The 27,165-nt window shown below is 45.0% G+C and overlaps 2 protein-coding genes across 5 annotated transcripts; one reads left to right on the top strand and one right to left on the bottom strand.

Moving 5' to 3' along the window:
- Positions 1-409: 409 nt before the first annotated feature.
- On the bottom strand, positions 410-5,234 carry LOC143480735 (ubiquitin carboxyl-terminal hydrolase 42-like). 4 transcript variants are annotated; one of them, XM_076978560.1, is made up of 8 exons: positions 5,121-5,234; positions 4,273-4,386; positions 3,366-3,493; positions 2,789-2,900; positions 2,546-2,686; positions 2,355-2,455; positions 2,104-2,254; positions 410-1,936 (listed from the first exon to the last, which is right to left on the bottom strand). In XM_076978560.1, the coding sequence occupies exons 3-8, from the start codon at positions 3,422-3,424 to the stop codon at positions 1,814-1,816; spliced, it is 687 nt and encodes a 228-aa protein (XP_076834675.1). In that variant the 5' UTR covers positions 3,425-3,493; positions 4,273-4,386; positions 5,121-5,234; the 3' UTR covers positions 410-1,813. The 4 variants fall into 4 exon arrangements, with proteins under 4 accessions (XP_076834675.1, XP_076834676.1, XP_076834674.1 ...); XM_076978561.1 differs by lacking the exons at positions 4,273-4,386; positions 5,121-5,234 and having other exon boundaries at positions 3,366-3,986; XM_076978559.1 differs by lacking the exons at positions 3,366-3,493; positions 4,273-4,386; positions 5,121-5,234 and adding an exon at positions 3,039-3,267.
- A 9,077-nt stretch (positions 5,235-14,311) lies between these two features.
- LOC143480733 (ADP-ribosylation factor-like protein 13B) lies at positions 14,312-23,666 on the top strand. Its single transcript, XM_076978556.1, has 13 exons — positions 14,312-14,641; positions 16,258-16,328; positions 16,753-17,002; positions 17,421-17,526; positions 17,733-17,935; positions 18,020-18,140; positions 18,241-18,340; positions 18,970-19,089; positions 19,518-19,630; positions 19,736-19,884; positions 20,052-23,068; positions 23,204-23,299; positions 23,501-23,666. Exons 1-8 carry the CDS (start codon positions 14,595-14,597, stop codon positions 19,062-19,064), a joined length of 993 nt encoding a protein of 330 aa, XP_076834671.1. The 5' UTR covers positions 14,312-14,594; the 3' UTR covers positions 19,065-19,089; positions 19,518-19,630; positions 19,736-19,884; positions 20,052-23,068; positions 23,204-23,299; positions 23,501-23,666.
- The last annotated feature ends 3,499 nt before the right edge of the window (positions 23,667-27,165 follow it).

Genomic DNA, 27,165 nt, shown 5'->3' with positions numbered 1-27,165 from the left:
AAAGCCACTCAGCCCCTCATCACATACACATCTATTCACCCCAACAACAATTTGTAAACATACCGAGAGCAAATGTTACAATTGTAGACATTAAGGCTTTCCCCTCATAATTAATATATAATGTACAATGTATACATTTATTTTGACATGCTACAGTAAAATGTATAAATTGAACATAACCTTTTTCAGTTTATTGTAGGTGAGAAAAAGGTGATGTAACATGGCCTACATTATGCTGAGTGGTTTTACTGAAAGAAGTGTCTATACTGAACTCCTGATACAGGAACGCAAACAAATAACTGATGGTACAGTTGAACTTCAATTCACAGTATTTTTGACAATATGATTTATATAAAAAAATAAAATATATATTTTTAAAACCACAAAAACCAAAACCCACACACATACGCAATATAATCCACAGCCACACAATATAATGCAAGGTTTTTTTTTTATACATTTCACTTTGAACAAAACTGGAATAATCAGAAAACTAATGCCACGATGCTGGATAGTCTCAAGCTTGAAAGAAGTGAAAGAAAATGACAGGGGTCTTGGTGGGGAGGATGAAGCAATGTGAAAGAATCAAGTGTGTCCAGGTTAACGGTGGTGGAGGTTCAGACGGAGCGAGCGTAGTTCTATAGTTCTGAACAGATATGTGAGTATGGTGACATCATAGCTCATAGCCAGGAGACGGTGCAGTCTTTCTCCTCTTATGCAGCATGTTGGTTCATTTTTCCTCTCGCTCCCAAGGAGGTGTCCATAAAGGGAGAAATCGTCTCATCTTCACAAGTGAGAAAGTCCTGAGTCTATGTCTGAGCAGTAATTCTGATGTTAAAGCTCCAGGCTTCTTTTTTTATGTATATATTAAATTTATACTGTCTACATTTTCATTGATCTGAAAGTCCAGCTGTACAGTATGGTAAAAAAAAAATCTAAAGCCGCGGTGCTTTAGCCCACTTGTGTCCCGAGTCTTTCTTCCCAACATAGTATTGAACATAGTATTCAAATGAGCGAGGGAAGTCACCTTGCCGGTTTTCCCGCTCTCGATAATGTCGCTGCCTGGATCTGCCTCGCTCCTTCAGGGTGGAGGAAAGGTGTGGCTGCTCAGAGTCTTTAACACACTTCCGCTCCTCACACGCTCGTCTGCCTTCACTACAGCTTGGCGCACCAGACAGAGACGCCGCTGCATCTTCCCTGCAGTCATCGCCGTTGGGCGTCCGCAGTTGCCACGGGCCTCTCTCCGTTGGTCTTGGGCGTGAGGGAGTTTGAGCTGTGGAAGAGGGGACCATCCATCCCACCTTTCCCGTCGGACGCCTTGGCACATTTACATTTACATTTATGGCATTTGGCAGACGCTCTTATCCAGAGCGACTTACATTTATATCTCATTTTTATACAAGTGAGCAATTGAGGGTTAGGGGCCTTGCTGAGGGGCACCTCAGTCATGGCATCAGGCCTGGGGATCGAACCCACAACCCTCCGGTCACAAGACCAGTTCCCCAACCACCAGGCCATGACTGCCCCTTGGTACCAGGGTAAGACTTCCCTGTGCCATTATCCAAGGCTCCGCCTTCCTGGTTGGACTCGTCAGATGACTCTTGGCCATACGGAACCAGGAAAACTGCTCCATTGTGAGCGGCGGCGCCACCGTTCACCTGCACAGGCCGTCTGAGGTCTGAGGTAGACTGTGGTGCGCTGGAGGAAGAGGACGAGGGCAGCGGGCGCAGGTGGGACACGGCAGCCGAAGAACTGCAGGGGCTGGGCTGGCTCTGGCTCGGCCGCACTGTCTTTCCCTGGCCGATGAGGAAGTTCAGCTTAGGCCTGTTTGGTGCTTCCGGGATGGCCGTGGGCCGCACGGGTTGAGATGCGGAGGAAGAGAGAGACAATCCAGACAATTTAAGCCACTGTGGTCCTCCTTCATGGGAGAGTTATTCTGCAAAGTGAACAGCGGTCAGTTATGGGAAATCTGAATATCAGGAACAGAAAGTAAGAGTTTAACAGTGTAAACAAACAAAACACAGCCCTCTCAATTATACTAGTGAACAATAACAACCAGTTCCCAGTCAGATTTCCTGGCATGGTGCAGTGGTGTGGTGATACCTTCCCCATGTGAGGAGGAAGCTGTGGACCGATGAAGACGTTGGAGGTGAACTGAGGCCCGTTCACCTTGGCCGTGCTGACCGGGCGAGGGGAGCAATGACCGGGACCATGGGTCACAGAGTTACAGTCTCCGTTTTTAAGATCTGTTGACCTAAAAATTATGGATTGGGGGGGGAATAAAAGTGTAAAAGTTTCTAAATATTCCACTATTCAAAAATCTGGAGCTGGTTTAAACATTAGGTTGAACTTACCGGATGTAGAACAGTAAGTACGCTTGTTGGTTCAGCACTAATCGTATGTCACTTACAGATACTGATGCATCGTTTATCTCATACCACTGCCCATTACCAGACTGAAATAAAAACATTATTCCATCCATTAGCTAGAGCAGAAACTCAGTGCAAAAACGCAGAGAATGCTGAAACCGCGCAGCACATCAAACCTTCACATAGCAGTAGTAGTGTCCGGCGTGGCAGCTAAACCCGGAGTGGACCAGCACAGCGTCCAGGCCGTAGAGCTGTGGCTCTCCGTGGGACTGCGACATGAACGGACGCATGTCCAGATACTCTGGATATCTCACGTCCTGCACAGGGGGACAGAGAACAGTTGTGCAACGGCATAGATCACGTGAAACGACTAAGGAAAGTGTACAACAGTGCGGCAGAATTAAGTACGGTGGGCAAACCTTTGCAATTTTGCCTCCGTTGAAGTTAGCGAAGCGCTTTAGAGCAATGGTGAGCACATTGGAGCTACGGTGGACGGTAAATCTCTTTGAGGCTTGAACAATTTTCTTACATCTACAAACACAACCAAATTCACAATGAGGACAGAAAAGATAATAGGCAACACAGACCACAGTAAATTCATCTCTAGTGGTCCCATGACAACAAATAGAGCTTGATTTATCTCCAGAGATAAACCGGTGTGCCTCATACTTATCCAAGATAGTCTTGCCGTGTGTTAAGGGACAGAAGTAAAGAGCACCTTGAAAAAGTTGATGAGGTGGTTTCAGAGAAGGGAAAACACACCTCATATAGTACAGAAATGTACAGACGACATTTATAAACACAACTATTTGTACGCCATTGTATATACGATACTTTGTCTAAATAGATAGTACAATTAAGAAAGAACAGATTTAAACTCCTCTACACTGCAATTACGTGGTCGTGCAGATTAAAAGTTATGTACAATTCAGATATCAGCGATTTCTGGACAGTCTATAATCAAAATATAGTATAATTATTATAGCACTGACTTACCTTGCAGGCTTACGCCACCTTTTCAACCAGCTACAGCAGTTCGCCATCACACTGAACATTACAATCCAAACACGCGGACGTACATGGACTTCACCTTATTACAAGTGGGAGGGGCTTGCCATAGAAATCTGCCAATGGGAGAAAATGATGGAAGAAGAGAGATTAGTGAAATCCATCCTACTAAAACAACGATACATCAGCCTAATTCCTTCGGTTCTTCATTCTCCATCAAACACAGTTGGAATTTATTGCTTATAACACCCGAAGGACTAAATATCCAAGAAAACCTTCCTGAACAAAGTTTGTCAAGTGTAGTGCAGCATATAGTCAACATTTTCCATGTACATGAAATCTTCAGCTGGGTTTTTATATTTGTCCTGCCCATACATACAAACCTTATTCTCCTGATCAACAACCTGGTGTCTAACCATGCAGATCAGTGCGCATCAGATGAATTACAATAAACAATACACAGAGTTGCAGAACACTGTGAAAAATGTACATCACATTGAACACCTCCTGCATCTCTATGACCTGTTGGGGGGGGTTGAACAGTGAAGTTACCAGAGTGCCGTGTATCTCCAAGGGGCTCAAGCTTAGGAAGTCTAGAAACTTTGGGAGTTGCCCATCCAACTACAAACAGAAGTAAAATGACGCTTTTGTAAAAACTCCACCAAAGCGCAAAAGGCATGTTATTGAAAATCTGAGGTCAGATTAGGGATTCTTTGGAGTAGACTTCCATGTTGGTTTCACCGTAGTTATAAGGTAACATATTGTTTTCTACAAGCACAATTGGAATTATAAATGCTACAAAAAATAAATTATACATTGTGTAAAACAAAAAAACAGTGAAGTCCAGTGACTTTCACGTGTTTCAGTGCTGCTGAAGTTTGGCTAGAACTCTCACCTGGTGGAGGTGGTGGAGTGGGGCTCTAGGTTGAGTCCTCAACCCTCAAAGGTTCAACCCTGTTTCTCCACCTCAGACGTAGTTTTCTGGTCTTTTTGGCTTGGTCTGCTGGCCCTGAGGAGGAGATAAAGCCTTTTAGCAGCCTAGATTAGGCAGCTAACGATCTGTTTCCCAGGGTGTCTCAGTTCTGCTGACTGTTTGTTGACCCTAATTAAATAGCAATTGTAGTTTTTATTAAATCCATCATTTTAAGTGTTAATTCAGGTTAATTATCTAAAGCAAGGCTATCAAGTTCTACTGGTAGAAGCCTGCAGCTCTGTATAATTTAGTGCGTATCATGTTTTAACATTAGTGATTAATTTCATCAGCTAATCAACTGTTTGCTGAGGTGAGTCAGGTGTGTTAAGAGGGGAAAATGCTGAGGGATGCATTGCAGATCAGAACAGACTAGAGCGTGGGCCTAGGGGACTAGAGCGTGGGCCTAGGGGACTAGAGTGTGGGCCTAGGGGACTAGAGTGTGGGCCTAAGGGACTAGAGCATGGGCCTAGGGGACTAGAGCGTGGGCCTAGGGGACTAGAGTGTGGGCCTAAGGGACTAGAGTGTGGGCCTAGGGGACTAGAGTGTGGGCCTAGGGGACTAGAGTGTGGGCCTAAGGGACTAGAGCATGGGCCTAGGGGACTAGGGCGTGGGCCTAGGGGACTAGGGCGTGGGCCTAGGATACTGGTACTACCAAGATGAAGGAGATAAGTAATCCCACACCCAACAGACACCCTTCCACAACAGCAAAAAGAGTAATCACTTTAAAACAACTTAATACATTTTATTTGGATCATATGAAACATTCTGACCTGATTTGGTGCTCTCAACATCCTCCTTCGGTTTGCTCCTGCAATTCAGAGCGCCGCCCTGCAGGGCGTCCTCTCCCTTTCCCGTCTCCTTATCCTCCTTATTGTCCTCCTGAAATAATTTACTAAATTAACTGAAGATTGAACAGCGGTCTGATTAAGAGGACAGTCAGGAACATTGAGGCACATTAAACACCTCATTGGCTGGGAGGGAAACCTGCCTCATGAACAACATTGTTTATTGGCTCAATGGGGCTGGACATGTTGGCACCCTCCTCCTCCTCCTTCTTCTCCTCCACTCGCCTCTCTTCCGGCTCCTTCTCCTCACGCTCTTTCCTGTCCCTACAGGAAGAGTAAACCCTTCAAAATATACATTTCACCAGAACCAAAACAGTACTGTCTCTCTCACACACACGGTTTCCTGACCTCTCCTCCCGTATTTTCCTCACTCGTTCTGCTCGCTCCTTCCTGTCTTGCTCCTCCCAGGCCCGCTGCTTGGCCGTGTCCCTCTGCACACGCTCGGCGATCGCCTCGTAGTCCTCGGCGATGTTGCTCAGGAGCCATTTCAGGCCTCTCCTGATGGACTTGTCCACCGTCCGGCCGTAACACCGCCGAGCACGGCTCCTGGTGAGGTCAGCACAAGTTCAGCCTCGTCTCGTTGGCTTGTTTTCTACAGCTGGATTTCACTCATCAATGGCAACCTTGCTGTTAGCTAGCAGAGTGCTGCCAAAGTCTGCAGTAAGCTAGCAACCCCCCCCCCCCCCCCCCCGAATAAATACTCACTGAATAAATACTCACAATCTTATAGAAACACTTATTCTCATTGACCAGCTTCTCCAATGACAGGCTCTCAATGATTTCGGCTTCAAGCAATGCTCCGTCCCGGTCCTGCTTATTGGCCAGTCTAAGGGGAGGGGGAGGGGGGTTAAAGTGAGCTGTATGTGTACGCCACCAAGTGAAAGCTGTCACAAACACATGACTCAAGGTCTGCACTTCAGAGCACTGAAGAGGTGTGTGTTTGTGTGTGTGTGTGTTTGTTTGTGTGTGTGTGTGTGTGTGTGTGTGTGTGTGTGTGTGTGTGTGTGTGTGTGTTTGTGTGTGTGTGTGTGTGTGTGTGTGTGTGTGTGTGTGTGTGTGTGTGTTTGTGTGTGTGTGTGTGTGTGTGTGTGTGTGTGTGTGTGTGTTTGTGTGTGTGTGTGTGTGTGTGTGTGTGTGTGTGTGTGTGTGTGTGTGTGTGTGTGTGTGTGTGTGCGCATATGTGCCTAACACGGACAAAACACAAACAACACTGGACAACCAATACATTAGACATTGAGGGCCTTTGAGGGGACGGTATGGACGAACACTGGCCAGTGGGCCGGGGCTTTGTCCACGTTGGTCCCAACACCTGTCCCCTCAATTTTAACAGCACCATAGTATTACACACTACCACACATACACATACACCTACACACAACACAGCACTGGGGGTGGAGGGGTGGGAAGGCCTTCCTTCACCCGTTTCCTGCTCCCTGCCGGGGCGGGGGAGGGTCGCAGGCGCGGGGCCAGGCTGGTGGCGTCCTGGAAACTACTACCGATCCTTGCTGGTCCAGCCATTTGCCCCCGCCGCGGAGGGTGTGTTGGTTTGGAGGTATGTGTGTCTTTGTCCTATCTTTTTATACAGGTAGGTGAATGAGTACATGTTGGGGGGAATATATGGGTATGTGTGTATATATTGGGGTGTGGGCACATTTGGGGGTAGGCCCATGTGCGCAAGACTGTATATGGGTGTGGTCGGATGTGTGGAGGAAGTCATGTTGGGATGAATGTGCATGTGCGTGTAGGTGTATGTGTGAGGGTCTACATGTGAAGGTGAGTTTGGGGGCACGTGTGTGTATGTGTATGGGGATGGGTGTGGGTGTGTGCATGGTAGGGGTGTATATAAGGTGTATAGGGGCAAATGCATATATGAGTTGAGTGTATGAGTGAGGACGGCTGGTTCTGGGTCGGGGGCTAGTCGTGCCCGGTCCGGGGGGGGCACCTTGGGGTTCTGGAGCCCGGCCTGGTGCTTTGGCGTGGGGGCGGCTGGTCCGCTCCCGTGGGCGGTTGTGGTCCGGGGCGGCTCGGTGCTCCTCGGCGGGAGGGGGGCCCTGCCGGGTGGTGGGTGGTTTTCCGGGGCGCGGGGTGCTGGGGCTTTGCTACCGGCCCACGTCGGGGGGGGGGTTCCCCTGGACCTGCACTTCTTGGCTGTGGGGGCGCGGTCCAGGGTTCTTACTCTCCCGCCTGTGGGGGCGGGCATGCGAGGGTCACTGGGAAGTGCTGGCCTGGGGCTCCACAGCTCCTGGGGGGGCCGAGGGCGGGTGGGATTCCCGGGTCTTTCTCTGCCTACCTCTGGCCTCTGGGGGAATGTTGTCTCAGCTTTCTATCCTTGCTGGTAAGTACATTCCGTACATTTATCCTATGTTACACAACTAGGTTACACATAAACACACACTCACACATACATCATGTCATTTGTGCTAAATGTCTTTGGTACACTTTCTGCTTTACTTTGCTGTGGTCATTCGAGCTGGTTGGGGTTTTTTATTTATTTATTTATTTATTATTATTATTATTATTCTTTCTATATAATTATTATTTAATTATTTATTTATTTTTATTTTTTTTCCCCTGCCCTTTTGTCTTTTCCCTTTTTAATCTTTCTCTCCCACTCTTTTCTTGGTCCACCTAACCCCAATAATTATCACTTTGCATATTGTTATAATTGTTATAACTGTCATTTGAACTGTACATAAAAACAAAGTTGTCCTCCAAAGATGGGGGGTGGAGGTGGGACATTAATAAAAAAATAAAATAAAATAAAAAACACATATACACACACACAGTGAGAGAAAGAGAGGTGAACAAAATGCTACAGAATGCTGAATGATGATGACCTGCACATTATTATTATATTTTTTCATATACAGCTAGTGGGGTGGAAGGTCAACCATGACAAGTCACATGTTCAGGAAAAAGTGCAGAAACTTCAATTCAGAATGTTAATGATTGGCTCCTGTGTTTTATAAAATGATTTTATTTTTACAATGTTGTTTAATTCATGTTCTTTATTGTCAAATATTTATTTAATGTTTTTACAGTTTTTGGGTGTTTCTGAGCAGAAACGGAGGGCTGCCACTGTTTGTTCCTACCATGAAATGTGGTGCAGTGCAACGTTTCTTCTTCATCTCTCACAGATTCATGGATTTTCTTGAGACAAGCTGTAGGCAGCCAAACCCAAATGAAGTGAAAACTGATAAATAAACTATTACATAAACAGAATCAGGCAAAGTAATATTTACAAAAAGTATAAAAGAGAAAGAGCAAAGGAAAATCTGTAATCTGACAGCAAACTCATAATCTCCATGTGCTCAGAAGAACGGTCCTTCAGTGATATCGCTTTGAGAAGCTCTTAGTGGTCACAGTGAGCAGGGGGCCAGTCAGAGAAACGCAGCTGGCACACACCATGTTTCCCTCAGCATCGAACAGCAGAGACTTTGTGAGTGTTCCTACACACAGTTCCTTATAAAAAGGTGCTAGAGACAGACAGAGCAGTTGGGGAGGGGTGTGTGTGGGTGTGTGTCAGTTCCTCATACTTTCTGAATATCAGTAGTTACTCTGTATTAGTAAAGGAGAAGAACCTCACCCTTCTGTACACCTGTTCTACTCAGCAAACCCAGACACGTTCTTACAAACACACCCCAGGAAAGAACCCCGTTTGAAGACCTTTTCCCATGTACGTATAAACATTAGCATAGTCTATCCAGCAATTTTTTCTGTTATATTATTTTTCCTGTTATATGTTCTCTTGGGACACTTTCATTAGCTCTAGATAAACCATACGCCTCTACGATTTGTAAACCTGTTAAAAGTCATCATAGTCCCAAGAAATGTAATGTGGTTTTCATATAAAAACACAGTATAGTAGGGGGCAGGCTGGTCTCGCACGTAACACTTTGCGTGCCCAGCAGATGGTGCTGTGGATTATCTTTTTTTAAATAAATGACAATTTTAAATATATCATCCCCCTCCGGTTTCTTGTGTATTGAAACAAATAAATCCTTGTTAAAATGTAATAAAACAATATTAGATTTGATTTGATTATTAATAATTATTAATTATTGCTAGTAATAAAACGCAATAAAATACAAAATAACATGTCATTATTAATTGACGGTATGTTCATTCACTTTTTCGTTCATTCATGCAGTCAGCCATTCGCTTAATCGTTCATTCCTCCTCATTCAAGACTTCAACGCAGGAGTCTTTACCGACAAAGCGGGACGCAGACTCGGACATGGCGCCAGGCCATCGCAGAACATGCTTTTAATGTGTTAGAAGGAAAGCGTTGAACGTCAGCTCCCTTCTCCTTAATATAAGTCAATGTGTAATGAGTTCTGCCTGCTCCTCTATTATTTAACTGAAGTAAATAATGTATCTTCGTTTGCCCTGTTTGAGTTACACGCCTCCTTTATAAACCACAGTTTGCTGCTCTGATAGTAGTTGATGGGGAGACGCACCCGGCCGCTGTCCTTCGCGCCGCACTTTGCACCGTAGATCTTTGATGCGTCTTTGTGCACGTGTCCTCGTGCACCGCGAGACGTTCACGCGCACGCCGCTCGCGCAGGGACCTACATGTCTGTGTACTGTCCTCGAGTGTACTGGTAAAGATGTGTAGTCTTTTTGTGTTCGTTAAACGTAGGCTGTAATGAACAACAGGTATCGCAGTTTGGCAATGAATGGATAATTTGGTTTTAAAATGAATGAATGAGTAAATTCTTCAAAAGTTGCACTTTTGCTCCAAGTTATGCTCAGAAACACTGTTTAGAGCGCTTACAACGCCTGCAAACGCTGTTTTGAACGCCTTAATGCAAGACTTAGTACTTGTTTGGAAATGCATGTGTAACATTACAAACATGATAAAACAGCTTGTTATCACATCCAACACTGTTTTGAAACAAAATATGAGTTTTCAGTTCATTCTTCAAAAGTTGCACTTTTGCTCCAAGTTATGCTCAGAAACACTGTTTAGAGCGCTTACAACGCCTGCAAACGCTGTTTTGAACGCCTTAATGCAAGACTTACTACTTGTTTGGAAATGCATGTGTAACATTACAAACATGATAAAACAGCTTGTTATCACATCCAAACACCGTTTTGAAACAAAATATGAGTTTTCAGTTCATTCTTCAAAAGTTGCACTTTTGCCCCAAGTTATGCTCAGAAACACTGTTTAGAGCGCTTACAACGCCAGCAAACGCTGTTTTGAACGCCTTAATGCAAGACTTACTACTTGTTTGGAAATGCATGTGTAACATTACAAACATGATAAAACAGCTTGTTATCACATCCAAACACTGTTTTGAAACAAAATATGAGTTTTCAGCGGCCGCTGTCCTTCGCGCCGCACTTTGCACCGTAGATCTTTGATGCGTCTTTGTGCGCGTGTCCTCTTGCACCACGAGACGTTCACACGCACGCCGCTCACGCAGGGACCTACATGTCTGTGTACTCTCCTCGAGTGTCCTGGTAAAGATGTGTAGTCTTTTGTGTTCGTTAAACGTAGGCTGTAATGAACAACAGGTATCGCAGTTTGGCAATGAATGGATAATTTGGTTTTAAAATGAATGAAAACGCCGTTTAGAAGATACTTTTAATGTAGACACTTTTTTTAGAAGGCTCTAGTACAGGGCTATTCAACTATATTTATCTGCGGGCCAGATTTGGCAGAGGGCCAGAACGTAATTTGTTGACGGGGGGGGTGGCGAACGTAAAGCCTGGTTATACGCGTCCGCGCGGCGAAAATTACATAATCGCTGTGGCACCGCCCGTGCGCGAGGGCCTCGCGCGCTGTCGATTCGCGAGTTTGTCCTGGATACAATGGATCCCGGCTGCAGAAACATTTCAGCTGAAGACTGCCAGGGGTGAATAAGGCATACCAAGCGTTTCTATCTCAGGTGCATGGCAAGGGCCAACATCTGATGTGATGTGGATGAAAACATGTGGCCAACTGCTGAAGACCACTTACATTACACATAACAAGACTGTTCAGGGGTGGGTTTCCCGAAACGTTCGTAGCGCCAAGTACTTCGTAACCTCGTATGAAACGTACGAGGTTAAGAAGTACTTAGCGCTATGAACGTTTCGGGAAACCCACCCCAGTTTTGTATTCTGTTTTTCCCCCTTGTGTGCCTTTTTTTTGTATATGTGTATTTTTACACATATGGGACCATGGCTAATTATGTTTACAATTACAGTAATTATTTTTTGGGTTAGGCCACAATTCACAGTAATGTCCCAAATACAGTAAAATATACCCTTTACTGCAAAACTGTTACTGACTCCTTTTTTGTCTAATCTACATTCCATATAGTACCTAACTGTCACGTTGTGGGGGGGCCCCCTACCGGTCGCCCCCGGTTACAGCGGCAGCGGTCCTGTTTTTGGTCACGTGATGTTCGTCCCTCAGGTGGGCGGGACCCGTGATCCGTCTCACCTGAGGGTCGTTTGTTCGTCTATATATGTCTTGTCTTTGTACCAGTTGACTGCTGGTTATTATTTCCTTCATTTGGAACAATGCACGGGTTTTTGGTTTGCACACTTTCTATTAAACCATCCTCTTTCCCTGAGACTTGGCGTGATCGCTTCCTTTTTGAGTTGCTCACCCTGCCCGTCACACTAACAGTAAATATCACTCATTGTGTAGACAGTATGCTGCCAAAAATGCACACATTTGAAAAAAGTCCAAACAAAGCGGATTACAGTAAAAATAAACTGACTAAGAAAACAGTTCTGTTTTCTTAGTACTGTTTCTGTATTGCCATCAAATGTTAGTTTTTTACAGTGGTTATGCAGTGATTGATTATGTTCATCTCAAATAGAGAATCTGTGCTAGTGTTTGAAAGAATGATTGGATACTGAACCAGGTTTGCTGTGTTTTAACAAAGTGGTGTATAAAGAGAAAACCTTGCTGTGTTTTAACAAAGTGGTGTATAAAGAGAAAACTTTGTTTGCGTTGTGAAATGCAGAGTTGTTATTTAGTTAAGAAAATGCACTTTTGAACATGATATTAACCATATATACCCATTCATTTCCTGTGACGGTCACATTTGACCGACAACAACACAGATGTAAAACGTTGGTTTAAAACACTCAAAATTCAATGAAAAATATGATCATCACTTTTATATGTTCCAGTGCATAGTGTGGAGGATGGCATAAGGCCTTGCAGCAATCAGATGTAAAACACAATATTTATGAGTGGTTTAAGTTGTAAATCGGTCAGATTTGACCCGAACACGTCATTCATCTGGTAAAGAGGGGCTTGCTTTCCTCTCTTGTTACCACTGACTGCTTTTTCTCTGGGTGATGGAAGACATAGTGAGTCTGGTTTGGACCAAGGAGGGCTTCGGGAGCAGTAGCGTGCTTTGACCCGTTTCATCGCTTTGACTTTGATTTCAGGAATAAATGCGGATGTAGTGGCTCTGCAATCCAGCATATTTCTGGCATGTGTGGGAAGAAAACTCAGTTTAATTATTTAGAAACTTGTATTTTAAATCTATGAACACTTTTTTTTTTTTTTTTTTTTCATTTTGTCATTAATCTCAAACATAAACATGGAGGTTGTGTGAAATTTTATCTAAAATAAGAACAGCAAGATACTTTTTTTACCTAATTACCCAAATGAATATATGAAGGCATGGATGTGGAACGTGTAAAGAAGGAATAACAAAAGAAGGAATTATAAGAAGGAACGTATTAGCAACCAACAAAGCCAAGCTTAGCACTTCCATCTCAATGACGGGTTAACTATTAAAGATAAGATAAGATAAGATAAGATAGTCCTTTATTGATCCCGCAGCGGGGAAATTTGCAATATTACAGCAACAGAGAGGAAGAGACAAGGAGAGGGAGTAAAAAGACAATATATAAGGTAGATAATAATTAAAAAAAACAAAAAAATGTATGTATATTGGTTACAGAAATATGTGCTATTAAAAATGTAGTAATCTTATGTAAGGTGTTATTGCACATAGAAGTAGTAGCTATTGCACATTAGCCATATTGAAAGAAGAATTGCACAGTTTGTCCGGCATGTGGTAGCAATGTTAAACATTAACTACAGATTATTGAGTGCAGTGCGTGTTGAACAGTCTGACGGTGTGTGGAAGGAAGGACCTGCGGTATCTCTCCTTCACACACCACGGGTGCAGCAGCCGGGCACTGAAGGAGCTGCTCAGTGTGGTCCGAGAGTGGTGCATGGGGTGGGACAGGTTCTTTAGCATGTGTTTTAGCTTAGACCTCATTCTCCTGTCTCCCACCACCTCCACTGGGTCAAGAGGACACCCGAGGACAGAGCTGGACTTCCTTATGATCCTGTCCAGTCTCTTCCTGTCAGCGGTGGAGATGCTGCTACCCCAGCAGACCACTCTGTAGAATATGGCTGATGCCACCACAGCATCAAAGAAGGACCTCAGGAGTGACCCCTGCACACCAAAGGATCTGAGTCTCCTTAGGAGATACAGTCTGCTCTGACCCTTCCTGTAGAGAGCAGCTGTGTTGTCAGTCCAGTCCAGCTTGTTGTTAAGGTGGACACCAAGGTATTTGTAGGACCAATTGTGAGAGTGTGCTTATGTGTGCGCGCCTGTGTGTGTGTGTGTGTGTGTGTCTCAGATACAACTTCCTAAAGCATTGATGTTATGTGTCCTGCCAAAGGACTTCTCTTTAAACAGAATTATGAAGAGAAGAAATATTGTCTCAACATAAACATGTCAGAACTGTTCCAAAGAGCAACAGTGATTTACTTATTTATTATTTTTTTCTATCTTATGTAAATGTTTGAAAAAAATTAAAATGGTATATATAATTGGAATGGGTTCAAGGGTTTATATCAAAATGTTTGTCCTAAAAAAAATTATAAAATGCATATATGAAAGTATAAAATGTTTTTGTTTATTCCAAAATGAATCCCACTGATCATAACTTGTCACTGAAGAGTGTAGGAAGGTTACAAAAACTGAACCTCGACTCCAAGTATGCAATGTAATCGGTTTCTTTTCACAGAATAAAAGTTACTAAACTACTCTTGTATCGCTTAGCGGCTACCGAGACGTGTGAGGTGTTGGGCCTGACATCCTCACACTGTCCACTAGGGGCGCTACTGCCGATATGGACGGTTGTGCCAGCGGGACAGAACGTATGAAATCACATGCAGCCATAGCAGCCAGAGAACGCTGCGTAAACAGCAACCAAAGCGTCTTGTTTGGATTCTAAAGTTAGCTAGCGCTACCTTTAACAATCGTGGATCGACAAAGTTTAATACATACAGCTTTATTTCTTGATTTTATATCTGTGTTTAAATTGTATTTAGTTGGACTGGTTATTAAGACCAGTGTGTGATCGTGTTTTGGTGACCATTTAGGCTTTCAGGGTGAACGCTGAATTATAAAGTTCAGTGTGATGGCGAGCTGCTGCAGCTGGTTGAAGAGGTGGCGTAAGCCTGCAAAGTAAGTCAGTGTATTTTGATTATACTGTCCATACATCGCTGATGTCTGAATTGTACTTTAACTTTTAATCCGCACGACCACGTAATTGCCGCGTAGATGAGCTTAAATCTGTTTTTCTTAATAGTACTATGTATTTAGACAAAGTATTGTATATACAATGGCATACATGTGTTTGTAAATGTGGTCTGTACATTTCTGTACTGATCTGTACTATATGAGGTGTGTTGTGTTCCACCTCATCAACTCCTTCAACTGTTCTTTAAGGTTTATATACGGTTAACCCTCAGTCATTAAGGTGTTTGAGAACAAATTGTGATGTATTGACATTTATTGCAATATCATTTTAAATCTAGATTACCATCACTAAGTTAGACTTGACAGTGTTTTCGAGAGACCATTTTGTTCTGAAGAAAATCTGTCTGATTACTGAGAACTAATACCAAGTTCAGAGAAAATTCTTCTTATGTAGGCGACACTATAGACATGATATGTGATATAGTGAGTGTGTAGGCTACACTATAGACATGATATGTGGTATAGTGAGTGTGTAGGCTACACTATAGACATGATATGTGGTATAGTGAGTGTGTAGGCTACACTATAGACATGATATGTGGTATAGTGAGTGTGTAGGCTACACTATAGACATGATATGTGGTATAGTGAGTGTGTAGGCTACACTATAGACATGATATGTGGTATAGTGAGTGTGTAGGCTACACTATAGACATGATATGTGGTATAGTGAGTGTGTAGGCTACACTATAGACATGATATGTGGTATAGTGAGTGTGTAGGCTACACTATAGACATGATATGTGGTATAGTGAGTGTGTCTTTGTCTTTCAATGTTGGAAACATGGCCTCCACCTTGGAAGCAGTTTAAGTTGGTTTGTGAACACTAACAGAGCACCTCTGTTCTTCATAACATCTCTCTGCTTCAGCCCTGTTTGTTGGAGAAATGACCAAAAACACAGTGTGCACACATACTAAACACAAAGCTCCCTCTGTTGGGGGTACAGATTATTTCTTACCTTTCACTAGCTGTGCAGTGAACTTGGTGAACTTTCTTGGCATGGAAAACTTTGAATTTCATAGTAAAGATCTTTCCAAAACTGGTGCACTCTCACTATTGGCCAATGTTCTACTGTTTCCTGGTGTAAGTTGTTTTATGGTGAGAGTGAATTGGGTAAAATATTAGTTAATATTAGTTAAATATTAAATATTAGTTAATCCCAGTTGCAGCTATACCCTAAGAGGTGGAAGACCCAGAGTCTTTCCCTTGATTGAGTATACAGCTCAAACCACAACCCCAACGTAAAGAGTACTCCAAAATCAGTGATAAAGCTTGCTGCCTACTGCTAATTTAGTGTCACCGAATGCTAAACACTAACACTGCCCTCCAACAACCTGGCCACTAATCCTTCAGGACTAAAGTGCAAATCCCCAGCTAATCCCAGAATAGTGTGACAGTCCTGGGCCAGAACATTTCACGGGGCAGTGCCCACACGCAGCCTGAGTCATTGTCTGTGCGTGCTATCGATGGAAGGAGGTAGGGCACAGGCGGACCACTATCAAGAGCCCCGTGCTAGCGTTGTGTTTGTGTGTGCTCACAGGAAGGTGACGTTGTTGATGGTGGGCCTGGACAATGCTGGCAAGACTGCAGCCGTGCGGGGCATTCAGGGAGGTGAGGCTACACTTGGTGTGTGTGAGTGTGTGTGAGTGTGTGTGAGTGTGTGTGAGTGTGTGTGAGTGTGTGTGAGTGTGTGTGTGTGAGTGTGTGTGAGTGTGTGTGAGTGTGTGTGAGTGTGTGAGTGTGTGTGAGTGTGTGTAAGTGTGAGTGTGTGTGGTATGCCATTCATCCATCACCTTAAACTCCTAATGCCAAGGTGCAGATGCCATAGTGTTTTATACCCACCCTTTCATACAGCATATCGTGATTAATATACTGGTTTGTCATTTGTAGCTGCTATTTCTTGCTTTTATTTACTTATTATTCTCTTCTTTTTCAAAGTCTATCTTTTCTTCAAGTTCAGCTCGCTCCAAGGTTAAAGCTACTGCGGGTCGCTAAGCGCACCGTAGTCTCACAGTAACGCATGTCTCTCCCTCAGAGAACCCAGTCAATGTGGCCCCCACGGTGGGCTTCTCCAAGGTGGACCTGAAACAAGGCAAGTTCCAGGTGACCATCTTCGACCTTGGCGGCGGGACGCGCATCCGCGGCATCTGGGAGAACTACTACTCAGAGTCGCATGGCGTGGTGTTCGTGGTGGACTCCAGCGACATCCAGCGGATCCATGAGACCAGAGCCACCCTGGCCGAGGTCCTCCGACACCCTCGCATCGCCGGCAAGCCCGTGCTAGTGTGAGTGGCACGTCTCTCGTTACGTCTCACACGCGTCTCACGCACGTCTCGTTTCCCGCACCTCCTCGCAGCCTTCAGAGCACCCCTGCACTTCAACACCATAGTTCCTACAACGTCACTGTGAGAAGCACAGACCTTAGATCATCCACATGACATCTCCTGTCATAGATGTTTCTCCAACGTGATATTGTGGTAACAGACATCACGAGACACAACATCGCAGACGGCAGACACCATGAGGATGTATTGGTTGTCCAGTGTTGTTTGTGTTTTGTCCGTGTTAGGCACATACACGCACACACACACACACACCTCTTCAGTGCTCTGAAGTGCAGACCTTGAGTCATGTGTTTGTGACAGCTTTCACTTGGTGGCGTACACATACAGCTCACTCTAACCCCCCTCCCCCTCCCCTTAGACTGGCCAATAAGCAGGACCGGGACGGAGCATTGCTTGAAGGCGAAATCATTGAGAGCCTGTCATTGGAGAAGCTGGTCAATGAGCATAAATGTCGCTGTCAGCTTGTGAGTATTTATTCAGTGAGCATCCTCACAGCAGTGAGAAACTTGGCAGCCTACAAGGTTTTCCTGTGGGGTGGGGGGGTTGCTAGCTTACTGCAGACTTTGGCAGCACTCTGCTAGCTAACAGCAAGGCTGCCATTTGATGAGTGAAATCCAGCTGTAGAAAACAAGCCAACGAGACGAGGCTGAACTTGTGCTGACCTCACCAGGAGCCGTGCTCGGCGGTGTTGGGCTACGGCCGGACGGTGGACAAGTCCATCAGGAGAGGCCTGAAATGGCTCCTGAGCAACATCGCCGAGGACTACGAGGCGATCGCCGAGCGCGTGCGGAGGGACACGGCCAAGCAGCGGGCCTGGGAGGAGCAAGACAGGAAGGAGCGAGCGGAACGAGTGCGGCAAATACGGGAGGAGAGGTCAGGAAACCGCGTGTGTGTGAGAGACAGTACTGTTTTGGTTCTGGTGAAATATATATTTTGAAGGGTTTACTCTTCCTGTAGGGACAGGAAAGAGCGTGAGGAGGCGGAGCAGGAAGAGAGGCGAGTGAAGGAGAAGAAGGAGGAGGAGGAGGGTGCCAACATGCCCAACCCGTTCCAGCCAATTTACAATGTTGTTCATGAGGCAGGTTTCCCTCCCAGCCAATGAGGTGTTTAATGTGCCTCAATGTTCCTCTTAATCAGACCACTGTTCAAACTTCAGTTAATTTAGTAAATTATTTCAGGAGGACAATAAGGAGACGGGAAAGGGAGAGGACGCCCTGCAGGGCGGCGCTCTGAATTGCAGGAGCAAACCGAAGGAGGATGTTGAGAGCACCAAATCAGGTCAGAATGTTTCATATGATCCAAATAAAATGTATTAAGTTGTTTTAAAGTGATTACTCTTTTTGCTGTTGTGGAAGGGTGTCTGTTGGGTGTGGGATTACTTATCTCCTTCATCTTGGTAGTACCAGTATCCTAGGCCCACACTCTAGTCCCCTAGGCCCATGCTCTAGTCCCCTAGGCCCACACTCTAGTCCCCTAGGCCCACACTCTAGTCCCCTAGGCCCACCCTCTAGTCCCCTACGCCCACGCTCTAGTCCCCTAGGCCCATGCTCTAGTCCCCTAGGCCCACGCTCTAGTCTGTTCTGATCTGCAATACATCCCTCAGCATTTTCCCCTCTTAACACACCTGACTCACCTCAGCGAACACTTGATTCGCTGATTAAATTAATCACTAATGTTAAAACATGTCGCGCACTAAGTTATACAGAGCTGCGGGCTTCTACCAGTAGAACTTGATAGCCTTGCTTTAGATAATTAACCTGAATTAACACTTAAAATGACAGCTTTAATAAAAACTACAATTGCTATTTAATTAGGGTCAACAAACAGTCAGCAGAACTGAGACACCCTGGGAAACAGATCGTTGGCTGCCTAATCTAGGCTGCTAAAAGGCTTTATCTCCTCCTCAGGGCCAGCAGACCAAGCCCAAAAGAAGAGCAGGAAACTGCGTCTGAGGTGGAGAAACAACAGGGTTGAACCTCTGAGGGTTGAGGACTCCACCTAGAGCCCCACTCCACCACCTTCACCAGGTGAGAGTTCTAGCCAAACTTACTTAAGCAGCACTGAAACACGTGACACTCACTGGACTTCACTGTTTTTTTGTTTTACACAATGTGTAATTTATTTTTTGTAGCATTTATAATTCCAATTGTGCTTGTAGAAAACAATATGTTACCTTATAACTACGGTGAAACCAACATGGAAGTCTACTCCAAAGAATCCCTAATCTGACCTCAGATTTTCAATAACATGCCTTTTGTGTTTTGGTGGAGTTTTTACAAAAGCGTCATTTTACTTCTGTTTGTAATTGGATGGGCAACTCCCAAAGTTTCTAGACTTCCTAAACTTGAGCCGCTTGGAGATACACGGCACTCTGGCACTCTGGTAACTGTTCAAACCCCCCCCAAAAGCGCGTCCTCCTGCATGAGCCACTAACACCTTTTTTCCCCCCTCCCAGTTTTATGTTGTGACCAGGTCTCCTTGCACTCGCCCCGTCACTAACGACCCCCTCGCCGTCTCTCCCATACGATCAGTGCTGAACCAACAAGCGTACTTACTGTTCTACATCCGGTAAGTTCAACCTAATGTTTAAACCAGCTCCAGATTTTTGAATAGTGGAATATTTAGAAAGGCATTTTATACACTTTTATTCCCCCCCCAATCCATCATGTTTAGGTCAACAGATCTTAAACGGAGACTGTAACTCTGTGACCCATGGTCCCGGTCATTGCTCCCCTCGCCCGGTCACCACGGCCAAGGTGAACGGGCCTCAGTTCACCTCCACCTCCTTCATCGGTTCACAGCTTCCTCCTCACATGGGGAAGGTATCACCACACCACTGCACCATGCCAGGAAATCTGACTGGGAACTGGTTGTTATTGTTCACTAGTATAATTGAGAGGGCTGTGTTTTGTTTGTTTACACTGTTAAACTCTTACTTTCTGTTCCTGATATTCAGATTTCCCATAACTGACCGCTGTTCACTTTGCAGAATAACTCTCCCGTGAAGGCTCAAAGCCTGGCAGCAGCAACAGCAGCAGCGTCCCGAAGACGGGCCCTGGATCGGGCCGGGGAAAGACAGCGCGGCCGAGCCAGAGCCAGCCCAGCCCCTACAGTTCTTCGGCAGTTGAAGTGGACATCGGTGGAGAACCCATGCCACGACAGCCTAAGAAGAAAAGGCCAAGACACTAACATCATTATTATTATTATTATATTACACTTACTATAATATTTACTATTACTTCTACATTTCTATAATCATTAACTTCATATTTTACAATTAGATATTCTGTATTTGTCACGGTACGCCGGCCCCCTAACGGTCGCCTCCGTCCACAGTGGCAGTTGTCGTTGTTGTTGTGGTGTTTGTCCCTGAGGTGGGCGGAGCCCGCGATCCGTCTCACCTGAGGGTGAGCTAATGTATGTTTTGTGTTCTGTGTTTCAGCTGCTGGACTGCAGGGGGTGTGTCCCTGCCTTGTCCCTGCCTTCCTGCCCCTTCATGTTTTGTGTGCTGCCGCTGTGTGCCACACACCTAGTGGAGGGGAGTGTGGCTTGGTGGGGGTGGGGGGCCTGTCTCCGTACGGGGGCCCCCTACCGGTCGCATCCGTCCACAGCGGCAGTTGTCGTTGTTGTTGTTGTGGTGTTCGTCCCTCAGGTGGGCGGAGCCCGCGATCCGTCTCACCTGAGGGTCGTTTGTTCGTGGTCATGTCTCGTGGTAAGTGTTTCTCTGTGTGATGTTTGTGTGAAGAGTTCCGCCGTGCTTATGTGTTGTGTGTGTGGCACGGCGAGGACCAGGGCTGTCTTCCCTGGGAAAATTCTTCATGTTGTGTGGGTGTTTAAAGTGTGTACGTATGAACGGGACGTGTGGATCAGTGTGCGTGCTCGTTATGTTAAATGTTAAATGGTTTGTGTGTGACGCTGATACCGCTCGTCACTGTCGCCTCGCTCCCCGTGTTGTCTTGTGTTTCATGTGGGGAGCGACTGCGAACATGAGCGGCGCGTCACTATTTTGTATGTACGTAGAGCGCGCATTTGTGGGTCCCATCTGTTCGTTATTTGTATTTGTTCGTTATTTTTTTGTGTCTAGTCTTTGCGTGTGTGTTTTGTCCTAGCGTGTTTGTGATTTGTTATGTTAAATGTAATTTCACGCATGCTCCTCCCCTTAAATGTGTGTTGGGGGGGACCGGCTGTGGTCCATGGCACGGGACCACAGCCTGTCCCCCCCAACACACAGGGCGTAGCTCCCGAGGGAGGCCCTGACCAGGAACGTGGGGGGTTCTCCTGAATTGGAGGAGACCCCTCCCCCATGGTAGGGGGATCAGGGTAAGTGTGCGTGTGTGTTTTGTGTTGGTGTGTGTATGGGTGTGTGTGTGTATGTGTGTGCAGTGGCGGACTTAGCAATTTGGGGGCTCAAGGTGAATTTAGCTAGGGGGCCAATCAACATTAATATGCGAGAAATAAGTTAGCTAGTCAGGGGGGCCCTACAGTGGGCTGCAGTGGGAGGGGCCCAAGGCAATTGCCTACCAATGCCTCTATGCAAAGACCGCCTCTGTGTGTGTGTATGTGTGTGTGTGTGTGCGCGTTTGTGCACAGGGTGTGTGTGAGGCGTCTAGTGCAGTAGTGTAAAAGTTCTTGTAGTTAGTGCATGTCTCTTTCTGCTCGCAACTTTCTCCTTTCAGCTACTGCCGCTGGCTAGCCCCCTCACCGGGGGTAAAACGAGGAGCTGAGTGCGTAAGTCTCCTCTGCCAGTACACAGCCTGTCCACGCCAAGACTCCTGCAGTGCCTCCTCGCGGCCACACACGTAAACTGGGTCCTCGTGGTCCCAGGCTAAACTGCAGGGGATCTCGGAGCAGCAGTGGGCCCCAGAGATGCGGTGTGTAGGCCCACCACAGGGTGGACACGTCCTAGCACCCATCAACCACTGCCCCAACTATGGGCAAATAGCCCCACTGCCTTGTGGGTAGCCTTTTTTCAGGCAAGGGCTAAGGGAGCACACCCTGACAGAAAAGTAAGGCGCTGGTGGCGCGCAATAGGCGGACCTGAACAGAAACAGGACCCGGCAGCCTCCTGCAGATAGCGCACCCCCTACAGCACTTAAAAATCTCCTGGCGCAGGTATCCACCTCTGACCAATGGTGATATTACCGATCCACATCTGGTTGAAGTCTGACAGCGATGGGGTGTCTGGCGACGGGGGCAGGTTTGAATTGGCTGGGAGCTCCTAGTCAGAGCCCTACATGTCAGCGTCATAGGGTATTGGTCGCTCACAGCTGGGGCTGAGTGGCAGCTGTTCTCGGCAGACCCCTGTGTGACTGAGCAGCCCTATTTAGGGACCGCACTGCTCACCTCAGTTTTGAGGAGGGACCTTGAAAAGGTGGTCTAAAAAACGCCCGCGTAACTTGTACCTGGACAGGCTACCTCACCTGCCGGGTTATTCCATATCTGCGGTCGAAAAAGGAAAAATCGACGAAATATTGTAGAAGTGTTTTTCTTTGAATTTCCTCATAGCTACAATTGATAACAAAAAAGAGAAAATAAATAAAACAAGGAGAGGGTCAAGGGGGAAAGGTGGAAAGATCAACTACAAGAAGAGAGATCCAGTCTGTTAGGAGAATAAAGGTAAGAGTAAAAATGAAATAACTGTTCCAGGGAAAGCACCTGATTGTCTGGACAACAAGGAGGTAAACCTCACACAAAGATAAACATACACATACAAAATTTCTTCACTCTGGTATGTGGATGCTGGCCTCTAACCCAGCAAAAGACATTCATCCCATGTTGATAACACATTTGCTAATTTGCTGTCATCTACCTGTTCAATAGCTATTAATATCAACAACATTCAAACTTACAGTTCAGCTGAAAAACATTCACCTGTTATTACCATGTAATATTTAATTAGAGTTTATTGATAAATTCTTTTTTTTGCAGAAGCATCTTTGAAGAGTTCTGAGGTTGTGGCTTTTGAGGACATCGAACAGGCAAATATAAGCACTATGCAACCACCCAGTGAGTCAAGCACATATACATCACATCCCATAATACTGGGATGATACTGGTATTATGTTTTACCATAATATTCGCTCCAGGGGGATAAAAGGTCCAGGAGTGTAGAGTCTTTTTCTTCTTTGAATTTCCTCATAGCTACAACTGAGAAAAGAAAAACAAGGAGAGGGTCAAGGGGGAAAGGTCGGAAAATCAACTACAGGAAGAGAGATCCAGCCTGTGAGGAGAATAAAGGTAAGAGTAAGAATGAAATAACTGCTCCTGGATAATCACCTGATTGTCTGGGTGATAGTGAGGCAAACCTCACACAAAGATAAACACATACACACAAACTCTCTGCTGAATGAGTTGAACAGGTGATAAAGAGATTAATTTGAATTTGGTGTGTGTGTATAACTTTGACTCAGTCCCTATCATGACTCCACTCTATGGTAGGTGCAGGACGGCCACTTGCCCAACACTAGAGCTCCTCCTCCAGCTCTGCTACTGCTGTGATCTCCTGCACAACTGACACACCGCAGATTCCTGGACAAACTACACACGCACATAAACACAAAAATACACACATGGTGCAAATAAACTACAGCATTATGAAAATGAATTCACTTGTGACAATTCTTCTTAATAACATGAGATTCAGTGTCAGTGACTGTTTGAAGTCCAGTATTCTGCGATATATTGTTAACTAAACACAAAAAATATATTGATTACTTAAATAGCAATATTAAATGAGACCTAACTGTTCACTGTTCACTTTAGGTGATTAAACTATAAACAGGTGTGCTTGACAAGTGGTGTTTGTGGTTTCATTCATGAATGAATGAAATGAAAATTTAAATTGGTCCATTCCACAGCTTTTTAAAAAATAATGCCCCGGGTACAGCCGCTAACTCCTCCCTTTGGACGTGTATGTCTCCCATGTGGAGTTGGAGTATTTGGGGGATGGCGGTGTGAAGAGAGGGGAGCCCCATGTCTTCTATTCAGGGGGGGGGGGAAGTTGGAATGCTCAGAAGAGGAAGATCTGAAGATGGAGCAACCCCCCCCCCCCCCCCCCCCCCCCACACCTCTGCCTCTGAGGGTGGAGACATGCACACTCAACAAAGAGAAGGTGCACAGCGGCACGCAATCCCGGCCCGTCTAACATACCATAACATCATAACGTCATAACATACCCTGGTCAAGAAGGCTGGAGACCTCCCTCCAGATACCAGTGGGGGATCTACCAGGACCCAGAAAGCAGCTACGCAGGTGCTAAGGCAGCTGGTGCGGAGGCTGGGGTGTGCTCTGAGAGGGTGCCCAGGGGTGGAGCACGACTCCCAGCTGCTCTTACTCCCAGTGTGCCTCTCCGAGGCTCAGTCCCAACCGTCGCAGGGTTTCCTCCCTTGGCGGCGTTTAGGGGTTTGCCGCCCCTGCTCGGTACAGGGGTTCAGGGGTAATAATAATACCTCCTCTGCACCCCAGCCTCATCTGTGCCATGTTTTCTAAGGTGGGAGAAAGAGTAAGCCAAAGAAGAAACAGGATTAGTCCCCATACAGTTGAGAAAACTTTTATTCTTAAATAAAAATTGTTCTTTGTAACATTGTTCATCTGGTCTCAGTTTATTGAGCATGTTTGTGTTGTCATGTATAAGTCCATCTTGGTGTGGATTTATAAACATGAGTTCTTTATGCAATTCCTGTACAGTCCCAAACTTCTTGATAGTTGGTAATGTTATACATGAGTCCTTTATGTAATTCCTGTTTAGTCCTATCCATCATCCACACTGGTTACTCAGGGCAGTGGGTTGATCCTCCCTCATATCTGGTTAGGCAGGAGGTGGCTGGCCCAGGATGGATCTTTGGAAAGGCTCGTCTCTCCTCATCTCGGTGTGCCTCGAGTAGGCAGGCAGCAATGTGGAGAAGATAGAACAGGGAAAATTAGCTCTGTATAAGGACATATACGTGACAGATGAAATTATAAACATTTCTGGAGTGTGGCAGCAACTCCTTCATTAAACTAAATTACTACAGCCTAGCTTAAAAAGGCAGACCCAGAAGGTAACATAGACTTGGGAGCATTCTGAGACATTAGCATCCATCCACTGCACTGTCAACAAACTTGAGTGACCACGTGCAGTGACAGGATGACAGCACCAGCGCTCCAGTCTACCATAAAACCCTTCGCCTATGAACCCCTGGATCTGTACCTTTATCTAAGGGGGCTTATTAGTTACCAAACGCTAAACTTAATAAGTGGGTTTTCAACCTAGACTTAAAGATTGAGACTGTGTCAGAGTCTGGGACGCATTTTGGAAGATTATTCCAAAGCTGGGGGAGGCTTACAAGAAAAGGCTCTTCCCCCTGCTGTTACTTTATTAATTGTTGGAACTAACCAATCTACTCAGAAGAATCTCATTATCAAGACTGCTTAAAAACATTTTGAGATTTGCATATAGTCTGGTTGTCACATGTCAATCAATAGCTCTGAGGTGTGGCAAAATTTACTTCAGCAGCTATATCTCAGCAATGCTTTGACCAATCTTCATGAAAATTGATCAGCTAATAGGGCACATGACTTTGAGGTCACAGGTCCAAGATGACCACGATTGTCCAATAGGGGGCGCTAAAAACATGGGAAAAACTGTTTCTCAGAAACCATTAGACACAACAAGCCAAAACTTTACATGCATCATCAGGGGCCCAAGTGGTATCAAGGCACACAATGATGACATCATCACTCAAAAAAACATGGCCGCCATGAGCCAATTAATTTAAATTTTTATTAATTGGCCATTTGACAGACTTACTATTGGCCAATCAACATGAAACCTCACCACTGTGCATATCTCAAGACTCTGTTACGCTGTGCAGTTTCGAAACATTTGTGAAAACCATGCATAACACCTCCATATTTTCGCTTAGGATTATGAAACTTGATTCTTTTGATTCCTTGCACTACACCTGACAACTTTGCAATTACAAGTTCTATTTAAAAATGCATAGTTTTGTCACATTCATCAATTGTTTGAAAACAGCTCTTTACGAACTAGTCCTAGGAATTTTATCCAATTATGGCAAAATTGGTATGAGCATAATCTGTAGACTCTGGAGGTAAAAACTGCCTCCATAACTTTGCAGTTACATCTCATAACAAAAAGTGCACTGCCTGACCAGAAATAAACCTTTTATTTCACCAAAATGTCCTATTTCATTTCTGAGATTAATGAGATATCAGTATGGTAGTACTTGGGCTCCATCTAGTGGCCAAATTCCAGAACTGAATAAAAACTATTGCTCACATGAAATACCACACAAACACACCACAAAGCTGATCTCAGCATGTGATTTAGTTCTGTGATCTAATAATTTCAGTGGCATTTTTTTCCACTGAAACAGCTTTCTTTCAACTTTTGGGTCTAAAGGACCTTTTGGGCTTCTTTATGCCTATTAAGGCCAAAAAGCCTATTCGTGTGTGAACCCGCCAATCGCCGCTTGCGGCTATATTTGCATTTGCAACTGTTGCTTCATTCATCATAGCTTGAATAAAATATTTCGGAAGAAAACGTGTATCAAAATATTTTGGTTGTCTGAAAAGTTTGGTGTACATACTAAATACTAATCATCATATACCTGCAGACTCACTTATTTACAGCGCAACTTTTAATATGAAGGCCTGAAAAACATCCTTAACCAGTCATTAAGACTTATGCACTTAAAAATTCCTTAAGTATGGGAACAGAATTCATAAGGAAGTCATACATGATTTTGCTTGTTTGACCTGTTCAGACAACAAGAATTCCTTTTGGCTCTCTTTTGCCATCCTAGAAAAAAAAGTGGCTAATACTGAGCACTTGAGAACTCTCCAGGATGATACAGAGACCACACGCCTCATCAAGATTCCTCCACAAGATGAGACAAAACCATCAAAGATATGCTCATTATGCATGAGATAAATTATCATTTGGAAAATTACTGGCACTGTAGCTTGCAACCGCTCTAGATGTTGCACACAAATTTATGAAAAAAAATCTGAACTTTTCTCAGAGAAATCAGAACTTTCTTTTACCACACACTGTTTCTCATGCAGGATCCTATATTACTTGCAAGAGATAATCGAGAGAA

Source organism: Brachyhypopomus gauderio, chromosome 17 (assembly GCF_052324685.1).
Source record: "Brachyhypopomus gauderio isolate BG-103 chromosome 17, BGAUD_0.2, whole genome shotgun sequence".
Lineage (NCBI taxonomy): Eukaryota > Metazoa > Chordata > Actinopteri > Gymnotiformes > Hypopomidae > Brachyhypopomus > Brachyhypopomus gauderio.
This window is presented reverse-complemented; position numbering and strand designations above follow the sequence as displayed.